Source organism: Ovis canadensis, chromosome 19 (genome assembly GCF_042477335.2).
Source record: "Ovis canadensis isolate MfBH-ARS-UI-01 breed Bighorn chromosome 19, ARS-UI_OviCan_v2, whole genome shotgun sequence".
Taxonomy (NCBI): domain Eukaryota; kingdom Metazoa; phylum Chordata; class Mammalia; order Artiodactyla; family Bovidae; genus Ovis; species Ovis canadensis.
The window spans coordinates 20774810-20792897 of record NC_091263.1 but is presented as its reverse complement, the minus strand read 5'-3'; the positions used below and the strand labels follow the sequence as shown (position 1 = coordinate 20792897).

The 18088-nt window shown below is 53.3% G+C and overlaps 1 protein-coding gene across 7 annotated transcripts in view; it reads left to right on the top strand.

Moving 5' to 3' along the window:
• OSBPL10 (oxysterol binding protein like 10) overlaps positions 1-18088 on the top strand; it is a 322317-nt gene that overhangs the window by 285774 nt on the left and 18455 nt on the right. For all 7 annotated transcript variants that reach the window (XR_011250795.1, XR_011250794.1, XM_069561309.1 and 4 more), the window contains 2 exons: positions 1445-1594; positions 12657-13134. Coding sequence is in view for 5 of the 7 variants with exons in the window: in XM_069561309.1 (XP_069417410.1) it covers positions 1445-1594; positions 12657-13134 (628 nt within the window). In the remaining 2 variants the exon portion in view is untranslated. The remainder of the gene's footprint in view (positions 1-1444; positions 1595-12656; positions 13135-18088) is intronic.

The window sequence follows — 18088 nt, the reverse complement described above, 5'->3', positions numbered from 1 at the left end:
AGCAGTTGTGGCACACGGGCTGAGCTGCTCTGCGGCATGTGAGATCTTAGTTCCCCCACCAGGGATCGAACCCGTGACTCACTGTGTTGCAAGGTGGGTTCATAACCACTGGACCATCAGGGAGGTCCCTCAATTGAAATTTTAAAAACTGCTACCCCGGTGGGAAAAATGCCTTATTTCCTCTGGAGCACCGGGGAGGAACGGCCAGCCTGTGTGTGTAAAGCCATATGATTATCGACACCGTGGCAGCTACGTAACTTTTGTGTATCGGAAATAGATGCGATGGTTCTATCTCCTGAGGTTGAAAATTGTTAGTTTCTGTGTGGATATTTGGACAAGTCTGTATCCTTTTATGTGAAAACGTTCAAGCTGCTGTGTTTCTGTGTTTTAAGTTCATTGTGTCTGACCTGTCAACAGTAATTAGAAACATGACATGGGTTGTGTGGAGTGCTTTTGCTGATGGAGAAACAAGTACTTTGAGAACATAAATGAGGAATGGTGAATACAATGGTGATTTCTTTCAAGAGGAGAGTTCTCTGGTACTTAGGTATCAGAAAATTTTGCTGTCAGCAACCCCCCCTGGCACATTTGACTAACTTGCCTGCTTTCTGTGTAATTTTGAAAATGGGAATCAAGCAACTGAATGAATAAAACTTGCATTAAGGAAAGCACAGGGTCTGTTGGTGGATTGAAGCTTAGCATTGTTGTACCACTTCAGACTTTTTCTTTAGGTTTTTATTTTTGTTTTCCTGCCTAAATGAATGCCAACAACGGAGCCGTTTTTGGTCATATTTGCCATCTTGATATTAACTAATGGGAGTAGAAATAATTTCAGAGTAAATTTTCACATAAATAAGGGTAATGTCAATTTCAGAGGTGTCTGGCGTTTGCTGATAAACAGAAATTTGCATTACTTACAGTGTAAATTTACATTAGCTGTAGCAGGTGGTACAAGTTAACAGGAGAACATCATTTGGGAATAGTGGAGGTGAATGGATTCATGCTGGCATGTTACAGTTATTAATAGCTTCTTGGAGGGCAGGAACCTTTTTGTCAGGGGAGGTGCTTAGGTCAGAATGCTCACTTACGGATGAGCGGGGAGATGAGCGAGTTTCTGCAGCGCTTGCAGGCGGGGCCTGCACCCAAAAGATCGTCTTCGCCCCGCGGCCAGGAGCACCGGCTGGTGGGGAGGTTCTTCCTGGGCGAGCCTGGCTCCCTGCCTTCTGCCAGAGAACGTGCGTGCATACCGGCTGGTGGGGAGGTTCTTCCTGGGCGAGCCTGGCTCTCTGCCTCCTGCCAGAGGACATGGGTGCGCGCCGGCTGGTGGGGAGGTTCTTCCTGGGCGAGCCTGGCTCTCTGCCTCCTGCCAGAGAACGTGCGTGCGGTGCTGTGCTTCTCCCTTCTCGGGACCAGCTGGTGATTTTTATTGATGATCTTGTTTTAGCCAAATTCAGGCCCTGAATTGGTTTTGTCTGAAGATGAGAAAAGCGACACTGAAGATCAGGAAGAGACGGAGCTGGGCGTCATGGAGGACCAGCGCAGTGTGATCCTTCACCTCATTTCTCAGCTCAAACTTGGGATGGATCTGACCAAGGTAGGAGGGCGCGCCCCCAGGGACTTGTGGCCGGTCACCTGGGCGCTGGGTTTCCCTCTTAGGCTCCCCTGTCAAGCGTGGATGCCCCAGGGATGATTGGAAAGGCTTTTTTTTTGTTTGGCTGTGTCACACAGCATGTGGGACCTTAGTTCCCTGATCGGGGATTGAACCTGGCGCTTAACCACTGGATCACCCGGAAAGTCCCTGGAAAGGCTATTTCATGCAGACACCCATGCCAAGGGTGAGAGCCTGGCATTTGCCTCTCTGGAGGAGCTGAGATGCTCCAAGGGCGGGGAGAGCACATGCGATGATGAGGACGATTCTGGATGGGATTTGTCTCCCACTGTGTCCTCGAGAGGATGGAAGGTGACCTGGAGACGGAAAACAGGAGGAAGCAGGCGGTGGGGGTGGGGGTGAGCCTGCCTCCTGGCACCTCCTCCCGGGCAGCTGGCCACCTGCCGCTGCCGCCTGTTGCTGGCCTTCACCCTGCTGGTGACCAGACCTCAGTGCCCACGTGGAGAGCTGTGTGCCCGCTGGTTGGTGGATATGCAGAAACTCCTGCTGGCGTGCACTCACCCTGGGAAACTGTGTTGAGAGGACTCAGCATCCTCCCAGTGATGTGCAGGAGATGGCTCATGGGGAGCCTCCCCCACTCTGGGCAGTGTCTTTGTTCTGGGGGCGAGGGGAAAGGCCACCGTGCTCACCGCGGAGAGGTGAGGGCGGGCATCAGTGGCCTTGTGGGCTGTGTGAGGTGCCTGGACTTGGCTGCCTGACCTACCTTGGGTTCCCTTGCCTTGTCCTGATTCTGATGCTGGAAGTTCAGCCTCTGTGCACCAGTGCCGAAAGGAATCTCAGAGACAGAGTTTTGGGTGATGTAGAGAAGAATAGCTTTATTGCTTTGTCAGGCAAAGGGGGGACACAGCAGTTTAATGCCCTCAAGTCTGTGTGGCCCAACCCAGGGGGATCTGGTGAGGAGCTGCGGAGCAGCGGTTCAAGGGCGGAGCTGCTGCTGAGGCTCAGGGTGCACAGGGCCTGTTCTCCTTTAGTCTGGCCCGGGTGATCTCCTCTGGAACGGGGTTAATCCACCTCCCATTTGTCTATCCATCTTGTGTATACTGTTGTTTATCACCTTATGTATAATAGTTTGCATCTGCTAATCCCAAACTGCAACGACATCCCGGATTAGGACTTGAACCCAAGGTCTTTTAATTGCGATCGCACAGCTGGTCTCAGGGTTTAATGAAGCGCAGGTTCTTGATGTCTTACCACAGAACGAATTCAGTGAGAGACAAAGTGATAGGTAAGAAGTGGATTCGTTTAGAGAGAAGTACACTCTGCTGACAGAGTGTGGGCCCTCTCGGAAGGCGAGAGAGGCCCCCAAATACGCATCTTTAGTTTTTATGGGCTAATGAGCAGGAGGATCACTGCAACTGTTTTGAGGGAGGGGCGGGAATTCCCAGGCCTTGGGCCGCTACCCGCTGTTGGATGTCTGATGGGCAGCCTCAGCTCCCCTGGCCTGGTGCCCGTGTCGCGTCGTTGGCTGTGTTGCGCTGAGCCTATGCTAAGGCGCGAGGTCTGGCGGAAGTCGACTCGCCAGCCATCTTGAACTAGCTGCTCTAAGCAGTTGTGGGCGCGTCCTGTGGCTGTATCAGTCTTTTAAAGGTCCTGCCCCTCCTCTTCCCTTTTGTTTCAGACCTCACCCTGTGGCCCTTCCCCATCCTCTCCTTCCCTTGGCAACCACACTTCTGTTTTCTGTGTCCCTGATTCTGACTTTGTTTTGTGGATGGGCTCATTTGTGCAGTAATTTAGATCCCGCCTGTCTGTGATATCACATGGTATTTGTCTTTGTCTGACTTACTTCACCAAGTGTGGTCATCTCTGTGCCCATCCATGTTGCTGCAAATGGCATTGTTCTTTCTTTGTTAATGGCTGAGTAATATTCCATTTTTTATATGCACCTCGTTTCTTTATCCACTCATCTGTTGATGGCCGTTTCGGCTCCTTCCACCTCTTGGCTGCTGTGAATAGTGCCACAGTGAACACTGGGCTGCGTGTATCTGGGTATATGCCCAGTACTGGGATTCCTGGATCATATGGTAGTTCTATTTTTAGTTAGTTTTTTTTTTTTGAGGAATCTCCATTTTGTTTTTCACAGTGGCTACATCAAATTATACTCCCACCAGCAGTGTATGAGGGTTCCCTTTTCTCCGCACCCTCTCCAGCATCTGTTGTTTGCAGACCAAGTCTTTCCTGTTGTCTCCCCACCTCTTCTCAGCTCTTGACTATTCAGTGACGCTTGTGGTAACCTGGCAGTGGATGAACCTGGCCTGAATGGCACTTGGTCCAGGGAGCGGGCACCCTGGAGGGGAAAGATTCCTCCACTCAAGAATGAAGCTCTGGCCTCTCCATAAAATAAGAGCACGGCTCTGTCTCTGCAGAGATGGCCAGGGCTGCCACGTTTGCGGGTCAGCTGCCTCACCAGGCCTTTAGGGATGGTCATTCACAGGTCAGCAGCCTCACCAGGCCTTTAGGGCTGGTCATTCACAGGTCAGCAGCCTCACCAGGCCTTTAGGGCTGGTCGTTCACAGGTCAGCTGCCTCACCAGGCCTTTAGGGCTGGCCGTTCACAGGTCAGCAGCCTCACCAGGCCTTTAGGGCTGGTCATTCACAGGTCAGCTGCCTCACCAGGCCTTTAGGGCTGCTCATTCACAGGTCCGCTGCCTCACCAGGCCTTTAGGGATGCAGTTTCCTGGTCATGTGACTGGTGGGGTCGTACAGTACCCCATGCTCAGAAGCACCCCAGGCTGGGTTACCACTCTGCTGTTGCCGACTTGAAATTCATTTTGGACAGGAGGACTTGCATTGTCACTTTTCACTGGGCCCTTTCACTGGTCCTGCTTCGAAAAGCACCCTTGCCTGCCCTCCTTTCTTGGTTGCGGTTCCAGAGGCCTGAGTTGCTGGTGAACTCCTCCACTGGATAATCTGCTGCACGTCCACAAACTGTGGGTAACCCAGGAGGGGAAATATAGGAAGAGAAGGGGCTGTAGAAGATGGAGGTCACAGGAGGTCACAGAAGGTCACTTTGACAAAGGGACATGTAGGTGGAGCCTGAAGAACAAGTGGACAGGAGTGGGAGGAGTGACAGGAAGGGTGTTCTGGTGGAGGGAACAGCATGGGCAAAGCCAGAGCGTACAGTGGTGGGGTGTGCGAGGAGTGTGTACTAGTGGGGCTCGGAAGAGCCTCAAGTCTGGAGGGGTCAGATCTGCAGAGCCCTGTGGGCTGCTGAAGGACGGTGGACTTGATCCTGAGGGCTGTAGGAAACCTCTGGAGCGCTTGGAGCATCTGGGAAAGGTGTTCAGAGCCACTGCGCTGCCAAATCATGGGCTCCAGGGAGGCGGGCCCCAGGGTGCAAGGTTGAGCTTGGTTTATGGTGGTTTTCCCCTTGTTTCCAGGGATGTGAAAGGCAGCCTTTACTGAGGCATGTGCTCTCTCATCTGGTGTGTGTATACGGGGCTCCACACCTGCCATGCTGGGAGTGCCACCACTCAGAATCCACACCCTCGTGGAGCCTGTGCGGTGGTGGAAGGAGACAGACAAGAAACAAGAGAGCGAAAAGGATGCAGGGATTAGAAACGCAGTGCAGAGACACGGAGCATGGCGGGCCCGGGTTGGGGTGACGGGGAGCAGCCTCCTTGATCAGCTGCTCCGAGCAGGGTTCCCCAGGTATCGCTGGAGTGCAGACCCCAGATGGAGATGCAGAAGTCAGGCAGGGGACCTCGCAGTGGGAGGGCATTCAGGCCAGAGGGGACGGTGAGTGGACAGGGCCCAGGGTGGATCTTGCTTGGCGTTTGAGGATGACCGCTATGCCAGGATGAGAGTGACTTGTGTGGGTTGGCAGGAAATTAAGTTGGCAGGATGGCAGGGACTGGATCAGAGAACCTAGTCAGACATTGTGAGGACTTGGGTATTATTCTGGGTGATGTGGGTGCTGCTGGAGAGTTTTGAGCGGAGGCGTGCAGGGCCTTCCTCGTATTGTTTTAGTATTTAATTTTGTGTTTGGCGTCTTGGCTCTTAGTGGCGGCACACAGGATCTTCGTTGCCCCTTGTGGGATCTTCTGTCGCAGTGGGTGGACTCTGGTTGGGGCACGCAGGCTCCAGAGCGCACAGGCTTTAGGAGTTTCCATATGTGGCTTAGTTGCTCTGTAACATGTGGGATCTTAGTTCCCCAACCGGGGATCAGCCCACATCCCTTGCATTGCAAGGCGGATTCTTAACCCCTGGACCACCAGGGAATTCCCTTCCTTATATTTGTAAAGGTTTATTTTGACTCTTGTGTGGAAAGTGGACTGAGAAAAGGCGAGCGGGGTGCAGGCAGCAAGGTCATGGTGGAAACGGAGGAGGTCAGTCAGTGGTAAGGGTGGCGGCAGATTCTAGGTGTACATAGAAGCGGTGCTAGCGGGCTGTGACTGTCCTGTTTGCGTGTAGATCGGATGTAGGATATGAGCTAAAGAGGAATAAAGAATGACTCTAACCCAAGCCATTGGGATAATAAAAATTAGAACTGCTGTTTGCTTCAAAGATCTCTTACTGAGGAATTGATCACCCTAAACAAAATGACTGAAAGTGACCCTTTTCCTTCTTCACAGTCATGCAGTCTAGGCTGGGCTCAGCTGAGCAGTCGTCCTGTTGGTCTTGCCTGTGGCCACTGCCTGTGTGCCTGTCTTCAGCTGTTGGGCTGACTGTGGGCTGGACTTGGTTGGAACAGCAACGCACAGCTTTTCCTTTGATCATGTTATTTTATTAGGCCACATTTCCAGGCGCTGGCACAACATGCACAGATTAACAGCACTGCTGTGCTTACGCTCCTTTTTCTCTGGGGGAAGTTTGCCCAGGTCCTCACGGCTGCTGTGGCCAAGAGGTGAACCTTGACCCACAGCCTCTGACCCTCTTACGAGCCAAGGTCTTGAACCCTGAGGCTACGTGGGACCTGATTCCAACAAATGCACCTCTCTATATGTAGTAAATATCTTCTCAGAAAAAGTAAAATTTTATTTGAAACTCTTTTCATCCCAAAACAGTTTTAATGAATGCCTTTTGTGATGTCCCAAGCCCCATGAAATAGGCATGAAGGGAGCTGGCCCTTTAAGGGAACTCGGGCGCATCCTCTCTGCCGAGTAGAGACCCCTGGGCAGTGCAGACCCACTCCTGCTTGCTTTGTAAGGCTGGGCTTGTGTGTGCGTCCTCCGGCTGCCTTAAAGGATTGCATAGATCCATCTCGGGGGCTGGTCTTGGTCTCCTGTCCTTGCTGTTTGCTCCGGGTGGATTTGCCAGTCTTAATGGCAGAGTATCAGGTAGATGGCTCTCCCCGTTACCAAGTCAATGGATGTTCCTTTGGAGAGGTGGCTCCCGCCCAGCCCTTCCTTAGAGGAGGCCCACTGTGCTCCCCTTTGTGGGGAAGGGACGGGCCATCACTCTTTCCGGGACCCTTTGACTTTCTCAGTGGGCAGTCAATTGTTTCCAGGTTCTAGGAGCCCAACCCAAAGGGTAGTTCGTTACCTCTAGACTGCTGCAACTTTAGCTGTAATTAATTTTTCTCTGGTTCCCAAGTGCAGACCTTTTTTCCTTTTCCCCAAAGTAGTTCACGGTCTTAATTATGTTGATGGCGGCAAAGGCAGCCCTGACGATGGCTGGACAGACCTGCAGCAGTGCCTCCAGCGCTTTGGTGCCGTCGTCTGAGCAGCTGGGCCGTCGCTCACCTCTCTGCTGGAGACAGACGGCCCAACTAGTCCTCCCCACTTCTCGGCTCTCGTGCCTACAGTGTCCACCACCCAAGACACAGATGATGAAGTGACTGATTTGCAAAGGAATGTCAGGGAGGGACCGTAGGCGAGAGAGGATCTACTTTAGAGGGAAGGGGTGGCGTCTTTGCCTGGGATGGTCACGGTGCTGGGTTGAAGGACTTGGGTTGGATACGCTGCACAAACGCCAGCAAGAGATAAACGGGGAGACAGTCGCCCCTGGCTGCCCTTTCTCCTCCCTCTCTCCGGGAATTCTGCTTTCCCCAGAGCTGACAGCGCCACAGCATCACATGCCTAGTAGGTGGGACCTGCGGTTGGCTGTGAGACCGCATTCCCTGCGTCTTTGATTTCAGGAGCGTTGTCTGGGACAACTCGTAAATTCCCAGGTGTTGCATCCCTCGTAGAGCCTTTTTTTCTTTTCCTTTCAACTCTCTGTTTTGCACGTTTTCCCGTCTACGGCCGAGCTGCAGGAAGAGAGCAACGAACTTGCACATACGTTCTTCACCTTTTCTGGCCAGTGGTTAGCATGGTGCCGTTTTGCATTTTTCTCTCTCCTTCCTCCTCTCCCGCTTCTCTCTGTCCCTCACAAGAACACATGTGTGTATGTACGTGTTAGTTTCCTGATGAGCCGTTTCAGAGCAGGTGGCAGACTCCTCCCTGATGTCGCTCAGTGAGTGGAGCTGGGCAGATCATCGGTTACCTGACGGGGACGTTCTCCTGCACGACTCATTTGTCGCCCTGGGAAAGTTTCACATCCATGCTGTTGTGGTGCTCACACGCCTGTTTCAGGAAGGGGGACCCCTTCCGGCGCCCGTGGGTGGGCTCTTGTCTACCACTCGGAAATGAACCGTCCGAGGAGATGCATATGCTGACGAAGCGAGAGACTGCACTGGGAAGGGGCGCTGGGCGGAGAGCAGCGGGTGTGGGCCCCCAGGAGAACTGCCCTGCCAGGCCGCCCTGCAGCCTTGGGTTTTGTGGCAATGGGATCGTTTTCCAGCCTGTCTCCGGTGGTGCGTGCATTGCTCAGCCAAGATGGTTGCCAGCGAGAAGGAGGTGGGAGGTGGACGGACACGTGGTGTCTCCTTTTGACCTTTCCCAAACTCTTCCGGTTGGTGGTGGCTTAGTTGCTTACCAGCACTTCCTGTCGTAAAATAACTCACACAGATGGTTACTGTGGTGCCTAGCCAGAGTCTGCAGTTTCAGTTAGCATGCTTCCCCTAACACACCCGTAGTAAAATTTCCCCCAGTTGTTCCAATAAGGCTCTGTTTAGCATTGATCAAAGCAAGAACGCCCTAGAGATGCTACAATGGGGGTGTCTGATGGTTGCAGTCAAGGAGCCGGTGGGTGGGTTCTCCTGGAAGCGAGAGCTGTGAGGAAAGATCTCCTAGAGGAGGTTACCCTTGAGCTGTTTCTCATTTAGACAAGGCAGGAGGGAGGGCAGGCAGGAGAGACAGGACTGAACGTGTGTGTGTGCATGTGTGTGCAGGCACGTTTGTGAGGGCAAGGCTGGAGGCAGAAAATGAGGGCTAGTGTGAGACTGGAGAAGGTGAGGGACACCCTGGCCTTCGTCTCCTGCAGAGAGTTTAGAAAGACGAGTCCAGCTGTGGCGGGGAGAAGTAGTGGTGGGCGTGGCAGCTGGAAAGGAGGGTGGGTTGGGGAGCACCAGCTGTGCTTTTCCAGAGACGGGCGCCGGAAGTGTCCGTCCTTAGCCACCACCGGCGCCCTCCCATCTGCATACTAACGCCAGGTTTGGTTCTGTTCTTCCGGCCATGCTGGGTCTCTGTTGAGGTGTGTGGGCTCCTCTAGTTGTGGCTCCTGGATTCAGTTGCTCCGCAGAAGGTGGGATCTTAGTTCCTAGACCAGGGGTTGAACCCAGGTCCCCTGCATTGGAAAGCAGATGCTCAAACCCTGGACCACCAGGGAAATCCCCCGTCTGCATATTAATGACAGTTTGGGGCTGGTGGATTGCCTTGTCGTCCTGGAAAGAGTAAAATGGGCTGGAAGGTGGGGCTCTCATCCCACCCTTTCCCCTGGGCCGCTTCCTGACCCCCTTGCCGTAATCAGGGACAGGAGAGGGAGTGGCCCGGCCATCCATTCTGATGTCCAGGGGAACGCTCACCTCGTTTGTCACTGAGGGAAAGAAGATGCTCTCATTGGCCAGAAGCAGAGAATCGTGGTGTTGGGGTGATAGACCCAACTTGGGGAGCAGTCGGGGGCCCTGAGGTTCCCTCCACACACCTTCCCTGCCTCCTCCCCTGTCTGTCCCTCACCTGTGCGAGCAGAGGGCTGACCACAGCATCCCAAAGAGGCTTTCGGGCTTTAATGATCCGCAGCTTGGGATTCTGAGTGGCGTTCTTTTCTCCATTTGTTTCATTAAAAAAAAAATGGTTTACGTATGTGTTTATTTGACTGTACCCGGTCTCAACTGTGGCGCAGAGGGTCTTTAGTTGTGCCTGTGGGATCTAGTTCCCTGACCAGGGGTCGAATCCAAGCCCCTTGCATTGGGAGTGTAGAGTCTTAACCACTGGACCACCAGGAAAGTCCCTATTTAATTTGCCTTAATCTTCTAGCTTCTGAGTTCAGAAATGCTGACTTAGGGAAAGTGTCTTAAACTCTACCCTTTTCCCAGGAGAGCAGAAACATCCGCATGATTCTCTGCCTTCACGTTCAGTCTTGGGTCCCAGAGCTGGAATGGTTGACGGAGACCCGTTGTCCCATGGGTGGGAAGAGGAGCCAGGCCATGGGACCCCCTTCATGTGTCCGTTGGGCTGGAGGCCTCAGGGTGGCTCAGCGCCCAGCCCCCCGCCCCCCAGCAGAGGACCGCTTGCCTGGGAGGGAGAACAGGGTGGAGTGGTGTGGGAGGGTCTGGAGATGGGGACCCTGGAAGCTTCTTTTCTCTTTGAAAATATGTGTGTGTCTAGCTGTGCCGGGTCTTAGCTGCAGCACTCAGAATCTTCAGCTGTGCCTGTGGGATCTAGTTCCCTGACCAGGGATCCCCCAACCCCCCTGCATTGGGAGTGCAGAGTCTTAACCACTGGACCACCAGGGAAGTCCCTTTCTTTACTTTTTAAGTTAATTTAACTTTACTAGCCGGAAGGAGGGGGAGTTCCAAGGCTGCTTAAATCCACAGCTCCCATCCTGCACAGCCTGTGTGGGAGGCATTCCTGGGGGGACCTCATGTGGGGGAGGACATGAGAGGCATAGCTGGGTCCCCACAGAGCATTGGGGGGGGGGTGCTGAACTTGACCTCCTCCCACCCAGAGCCATAGGAGGCGAGATCAGTGGGGTCTGAAGGCCACTCTGAGCCAGAATGCATTTTTCCTAGTCAGCTAGAGTCCTCTGGCACCGAGGTGCTCAAATCTGTCAGGCTGTGGCTCAAAAGAAAATTAGAAGATCTCCGTTAGTTTGTATGGTCGTAGTTTAGATGTTTCTTCTTGCAGCTTATTAGAAAAAGAAAGCAGAAAGATACTCACAAGAAATGCAAAGACACTTCTGTTGCCAAGAGAGACGTGTTGAGCGTGGGGTCCTTCTGTGGCCTGTGGCCCATGTCACAAGTTCGTTCTGCATCTGGCTCCTTTCGACTCGTCACAGCTGCGCTGTCCTCTGACATTGTTTTCAAGTGAAAGACAGAAAAGCATTAAGAAGGATACCAGCCTCTCCTTCCCGGTGGGCTGGCCTTTCCCTAGCTTATTCTGAGAACTCTTCCCTGTTCTCGAGGCTGGCTGTCTCGTGTCCACCTGTCTGTCTCGTGTCCACCTCGCCTGTCTGTCTCGTGTCCGCCTGTCTCGTGTCCGCCTGTCTCTCTCGTGTCCGCCTCGCCTGTCTCATGTCCGCCTGTCTCGTGTCCGCCTGTCTCAAGGCTGGCTGTCTCGTGTCCGCCTGTCTCTCTTGTGTCCGCCTGTCTCTCAGGATACCTCGCTTCCACTGTGTCTCCATCTTTCGAGAGGAACGGTCCCAGCAAGGGCCGAGCTGGGGACCCACTCACAGGGCTGTGTGTGATATTCCCGGTCGGCGATGCTTTCGAATGGCCTGGTGCCGCAGATGTGACAGAAAGACAGACTCAGCCACCTACGGAGGAGCAGAAGCCAGCTGTGTGACCTTGGCCAGCCCCTCCCCTCACCCGGGCAGTTGAAGGGTCAGGACTGGTCTTCTGGCTTTGAAACCCGGTGAGCCTAGCGAGAGGAGCCGAGTGAGAGGGCCTTCCGGGTCAGCACAGGCTTGTCTTGCAGCCGAGCGGGCGCGGTTACTGGCCCACAGCCGCCTGTAGTGAGCTCGCTGAGGGGTGCTAGCGGGCCGGCGTGGTGAGGGGCTACCTGTGTCCCAGAAAGCCCCTCACCTGCTTTAGGTGGCCTAATCCCTGGGTTCTGGGCATTTGGGTGTGTGGCACACGAGGGACCACTCAGATCCATGCTGGACCAACAAGGAGTGCCATAGCCCCTGGTGGACCCTCCAGGCTCCTCCCTGTCCTCAGTCATGGGCCAGTGACACAGCGAGGAGCTGACCCCTCGGCCAGGCAGTTTACCAGAAGCTTTTGCTGTCAGCCCAGTCTGTTTCTTCATAGCTCATTTCTCCTGACCCAGCCAGTGGAGCAGCCTCCAGCTGTGGCCCTCCTGTGTGTGGTAACCCTGTGAACACTGCCTGCTAGCTGGCCTTGGCTCCAGAGACATGGGCCAGGCCCCTTCTATACTCATTTTCTGCCCTGATCCTGGTAGGGTTTCTATACTGCTCTTGCTATAGCAATTTCCAAACAGATACTCTCGTGGGTGGTGATCTATCTGGACCCCCTCTGACATGGCAGCCCTGAGCCCCAGGATCCGGGTTTGGGGGACACACCGAGTATCGCCCTTGGCAGTGCCCGATGGCAGGAAGAATACAAAAGAGCCCGTTGGAGCTGTTTTCTTCACGTCTCTAAACGGTGGAGAGCTGGGTGTGGACCGAGGGCTGCGTGTTAGCAAGGCGCCGGCTGTGGAGGGAGACACAGAGGCTGTGGTTTCAGCCCAGGTGAGCAGAATGGAAGACAGCTCAGGACAGTGTCGCCCACGAGGCTGGGCGGGCATCACGGGCGCCGCCGCATTGCCAGTTCCGCAATTCCATTTCCAGTTCCAGTTCCTCGGACGTGCTGCTGTCTGATCCGTCACGCGTGCGCACATCCAAGGAACTGGGCTTGGCGCCGGCCCTGGGGACCGTGCCTGAGGGGGTGGCAGCCCCAGCTTTCGCCTGTAACCGCAGGGCTCGCTGTCTGACCTTGCCTCCTCCGGGCGCAGGTGGTGCTCCCCACGTTCATTCTGGAGAAGCGGTCCTTGCTGGAGATGTACGCGGACTTCCTGGCGCACCCCGACCTGCTGCTGGCCGTTGCGGCAGGGGCCACACCCCAGGACCGGGTCATCGGCTTCGTGGAGTATTACCTCACCGCCTTCCACGAGGGCCGCAAGGGTGCCCTGGCCAAGAAGCCCTACAACCCCATCATTGGCGAGACATTCCACTGCTCCTGGGAGGTTCCCAAGGACAAGGTCAAGGCCCGGAGGACTGCCCTCCCCGCCCCCGCGGGCCACGAACACCCGATGGCTGATGACTCTTCCAAGAACTACAAGCTGCGGTTTGTGGCCGAGCAGGTGTCTCACCACCCGCCCATCTCCTGCTTCTACTGTGAGTGCAAGGAGAAGAGACTCTGTGTCAACACTCACGTGTGGACCAAAAGCAAGTTCATGGGCATGTCCGTGGGGGTCTCAATGATCGGGGAAGGTAAGCCGTGCTGAGGGGTGGAGCTGGGCTCCGACAGAGGGACATTTGTGTACCTGATGGGTGCTTGAGGGTGTGCGTGTGGAGTCCTTTCTTTCCACTTCATCACAGAGCTGGGGGTAAGTGGACGGGTGAGGACTAGGGATGGGGCTTGCCCTTGGGGACCAGGTCCTGGCTCTTTCCCAGTGGGGCCGAGGTGATGCAGGAAGTGGGATGCAGCTCTTTGCCTGTTAGGCTGCCCACCTGGGTTCTTCACCTGCTCCTCGTGTGCGGGCCACCAAACAGATCCTTTTATTTCCAGCTCTGTGTGAATATTAGAGTTGGCTTCAAATCTATGAAAACACATCTTTACTCATTCTCATTGGTGTCCTGGCTCACAAACAATGTAGTTGCTCAGTCGTGTCTGACTCTTTGTGACCCCCATGGACTGTAGCCCACCAGGCTCCTCTATCCATTAAATTCTCCAGGCAAGAATACTGGAATGGGTTGCCATTCCTTTCTACAGAGGATCTTCCCGACTCAGGGATCGAACCCAGGTCTCCTGCATGGCAGGCAGATTGTTTCCCTTCTGAGCCACCAGGGATGCCCTGAGCATCATAGCGCTGCCCGTTCACTATCTGCTCATAAATGATTCCCAAGACAAATCTCTGGTTGCTGGGCTTGCAATTCTGAATCGAGAACCCAGTGTAATCAGACCATGCGTGGATCACACATTCCCCTCTTAGCAGATAGCTGTGAATGCAGTGTATTCATTGTTGGAGGAAAACTATAATCATCCTTGTTAAATTCAGGTGCCTATATAAGTTTCTTCAAATTCCTTTTAGTCATCAGTCCCTTTGAGATTCTGGCCACAGACTCTCAGAAAAGAGAAAAAAATCCAACACAAAATTTGGCTTGCGGGTTCAGGGTATACATGGCTCCTCAGAAGCCCTTCCAGAATTCTAGGAGATTAGAGAACCTCCCATTGACTTAGCAGGCTTTTATTGAGCACCTAATATATGCCAGCCATTGTTTTGGGAGCCATGAATACTTGAGTGAAGAAAATGTGTCCCCATGAAGCTCTCTTCTGCTGGGGAAATACACTGGCAGGGTGCTTTAGAAGGGGTTAAGTTCTAGAGAGAAAAATGAAGCAGGGAAGGCGGACCTGGGAATGGGGGGACAGGGTGGTGGAGCTAGAGGATAGGCTGGAGTGGCAGCTGGATAGACCCCACTAAGGAGGAGGCAACTGGGCGAAGACCCCAGGGGGTGATGAAGGACCTCAGGGGGTGATGAAGGGTCCCGGGGCTGATGAAGGACCCTGGGGGTGATGAGGGACCCTGGGGGGTGATGAGGGACCCCAGGGAGTGATGCGGGACCCCGGGGCTGATGAAGGACCTCGGGGGGTGATGAAGGACCTCAGGGGGTGATGAACAGGCCTTGTCAGTGGCTTGCTAAGTGTGTCGGACACAGGGAAGTAGGCCCTGAGGACCAGGGGCAGAGGGGCCCCTGCTTGCTGGACTGAGACAGGAAGTCGTGTGCCTGGAGAAGGGAGGGAGAGCAGGGGAGAAGATGAGGTCAGAGAGGTAACTGTGGCCGAGGAATGTGAGAGCCTGGGGGCCATCCCCTGGGGTTTTCGCTGTCACTGATGCTAAGTGAGCCGTGAAGATGAGGGCTTTGAGAAGATTCCGTGAACTGACTTGCACCTTAGCAAGATTGTTCCGGCTGCTTGTTGCTACCAGGTCATAAGAGGAGAAAGGGGCACAAGGAGACCAGTTAGGAGATTATGCTGAGAATCCAGGCAGGAGATGGTGGTGGCTTGGGCCAGGGCAGAGATGGTTGGGGTGGTGACATGGGGCGGGAATCTGGGCGAATAAGTGGAGTGATCAGACATGGGGTGTGAGCGGAAGGTGATGCCGAGGCTTTCTGCTTTGTTTCCGTGTGTGCTCAGTCACGCAGTCGTGTCCAACTCTCTGTGACCCCGCGGACTGTAGCCCACCAGGCTCCTCTGCCCATGACATTTTCCAGGCGAGAGTACTGGAGGGGGTTGCCACGCCCTCCTCCGGGGGATCTTCCTGCCCCAGGGATCGAACCCGTGTCTCTTGTGTCTCCTGGGATTCTTCAACACTAGTGCCACCTAAAATACTGCATAATTGCTGATGCTCTTCCCCGCACTGTGCACTTCCTGCCCGTGGCTCGCTTACTTATTTTCCAGCTGGGAGCCTGTACCGCCTAACCTCCTCCCCTCTGGCAGCCACCTGTTCGTCCTCTGAATCTGTGTTTCTGCTGTGTTGCGTTTGTTCATTTTGTGTTTTTAGATCCCACCTATGTCATACAGTGTGTATCTTTCTCTGTCTGACTTATTTCACGTAGCATAATAGCCTCTAGGTCTCTCCCTTTTGTCACAAAGGGCAACATTGCATTAGCTTTTACCATCACTGTTTCACTGTGGATTTATACCACAGTTTCTTGGTCCCTTTGTCTGTTGGTGGGCACTTGGGTTGCTTCCATATCTTGGTTATTGTAAATGATGCTGCTTGAATGTAGGGGTGTGTGTATCTCTTCCAATTCGTGTTTTCGTTTTCTTTGGATGCATACCCAGAAGTGTGACTGCCAGGTCGTGTGGTGGAGCTGGCCTTAGTTTGGGGAACCTCCGTGCTGTTCTCCATAGTGGCTGCGCCAAGTGACACTCCCACCACCTGTGAACGGGGCGCCCTTCCTCCACACCCCCACCGGCGCTTCCTATCTCTGATCTTTCTCACGACGGCCGTTCTGACAGGCGGGAGGTGACATCTCGCTGTGGTTTTGATCTGGGTCTCCCTGGTGCTTTGAGGCGTGCAGCGTCTGCTCCTGTGCCTGTTGGCCATTAGGCGGCCGTGCCAACTGCTCTGTGTCTCTTCAGATCCTCCACCTCGTCAGTTGTTTGGTTTCTTAACGTCGAGATGTGTAGGTTCTTTGTCTGTTTGGAATATTAACCCCTCATCAGGTGCATCTGGGGCTCAGGTGTGAGCTGTGAGAGGCAGATGACACCAGGCTTTTGGCCTGAGCAGCTTAGAAGGAAGAGCCCTTCGCTGAGGTGAGGAAGACTGGAGGCGGTGCTGGTTTGGAAGAAGGAGTCTGCAGGGGTCCAGGTGGGTTATGTTAGGGTTTAGATATTCGAGGGGTGACTGGAGCAGACAGTGACTCTGCATGCTGGGATTCTGTGGGGAGGTCCCAGCTGAGGTTAAAACGTGTCACTTAGGACCTGGAGACTCATGTCTGCCGAGTGTAGGGTCAGCCTCTGACATTCAGGATCTGGGCTCCCCCGTTCCTTACGGGCAGCTGGGAGGGGCCGCGGCCTTCATTCACCTTGGACACCTGGGGCAAAGCTCTTAATGACGTGTGTTGGAAATCGTGTCACACCCTTGCTGTAGCATCTCGAGCAGAGCTGGGATTTTCTGCTCTCATTTTTCCTCTGTGCCTGAAAATTCTCCTTCAGACATCTCAGTGGAGTGCGGAAAGTGAAGGAAGAGTCTGGAGAGACTCTGCAGGGCCCCCTGGGGACCCGCACCCCAGGTACTCCTGCCGTCGACGGGCCTGGGGGGCTTGCCTCTCATTCTTGTGGAGCTTTCAGCCTCTCTCAGTCCTTTCAGTAGCCCCATCTCCCTTACTTTCATATAAATTAAGGGTGGGCTCTGTAACCCACCGTTTTTCTGACTTTTCACAGAAAACACTTCTCACTTCAGTTCAGTCGCTCAGTTGTGGCCGACTCTTTGCGATCCCATGGACTGCAGCACGCCAGGCCTCCCTGTCCATCACCAACTCCTGGAGCTTACTCAAACTCATGTCCATCCAGTCAGTGATGCCATCCAACCATCTCATCCTCTGTCATCCCCTTCTCCTCCTGCCTTCAATCTTTCCCAGCAGCAGGGTCTTTTCCAATGAGTCAGTTTTTTGCATCCGGTGGCCAAAGTATTAAAGTTTCAGCTTCAGCATCAGTCCTTCCAATAAATATTCAGGAATGATTTCCTTTAGAATAGACTGGTTGGATCTCTGTGCAGTCCAAGGGACTCTCAAGAGTCTTCTCCAACACCACAGTTCAAAAGCATCAGTTCTGTGGCGCTCAGCTTTCCTCACAGTCCAACTCTCACATCCATCTATGACTACTGGAAAAATCCTTGACTAGACGGACCTTTGTTGACAAAGTAATGTCTCTGCTTTTTAATAAGCTGTTTAAGTTGCTTATAGTTTTTCTTCCAAGGAGTAAGTGTCTTTTAATTTCATGGCTGCAGTCACCATCTGCAATGATTTTGGAGCCCCCAAAAAACCAAAGTCTGTCACTGTTTCCATTGTTTTCCCATCTATTTGCCATGAAATGATGGGACTGGATGCCATGATCTTCATTTTCTGAATGTTGAGTTTCAAGCCAATTTTTCCACTCTCCTCTTTCACTTTCATCAAGAGGCTCTTTAGTTCTTCTTCTCTTTCTGCCATAAGAGTGGTGTCATCTGCATATCTGAGGTTATTGATATTTCTCCCGGCAATCTTGATTCCAGCTTGTGCATCATTCAGCCCAGCATTTCTCATGGTGTACCCTGTAAATAAGCAGGGTGACAATATACAGTCTTGACATACTCCTTTCCCAATCTGTAACCAGTCTGTTGTTCCATGTCCAGTTCTAACTGTTGCTTCTTGATCTGCGTACAGATTTCTTAGGAGGCAGGTCAGGTGGCCTGGTATTCCCATCTCTTGAAGAATTTTCCACAGTTTATTGTGATCCACACAGTCAAAGGCTTTGGCATAGTCAATAAAGCAGAAGTAAATGTTTTTCTGGAACTCTCTTGCTTTTTCAGTGATCCAATGGATGTTGCCAATTTGATCTCTGGTTCCTCTTGCTTTTCTAAATCCAGCTTGAATATCTGGAAGTTCACGGTTCACATACTGTTGAAGCCTGACTTGGAGAATTTTAAGCATTACTTTACTAGCGTGTGAGATCAGTGCA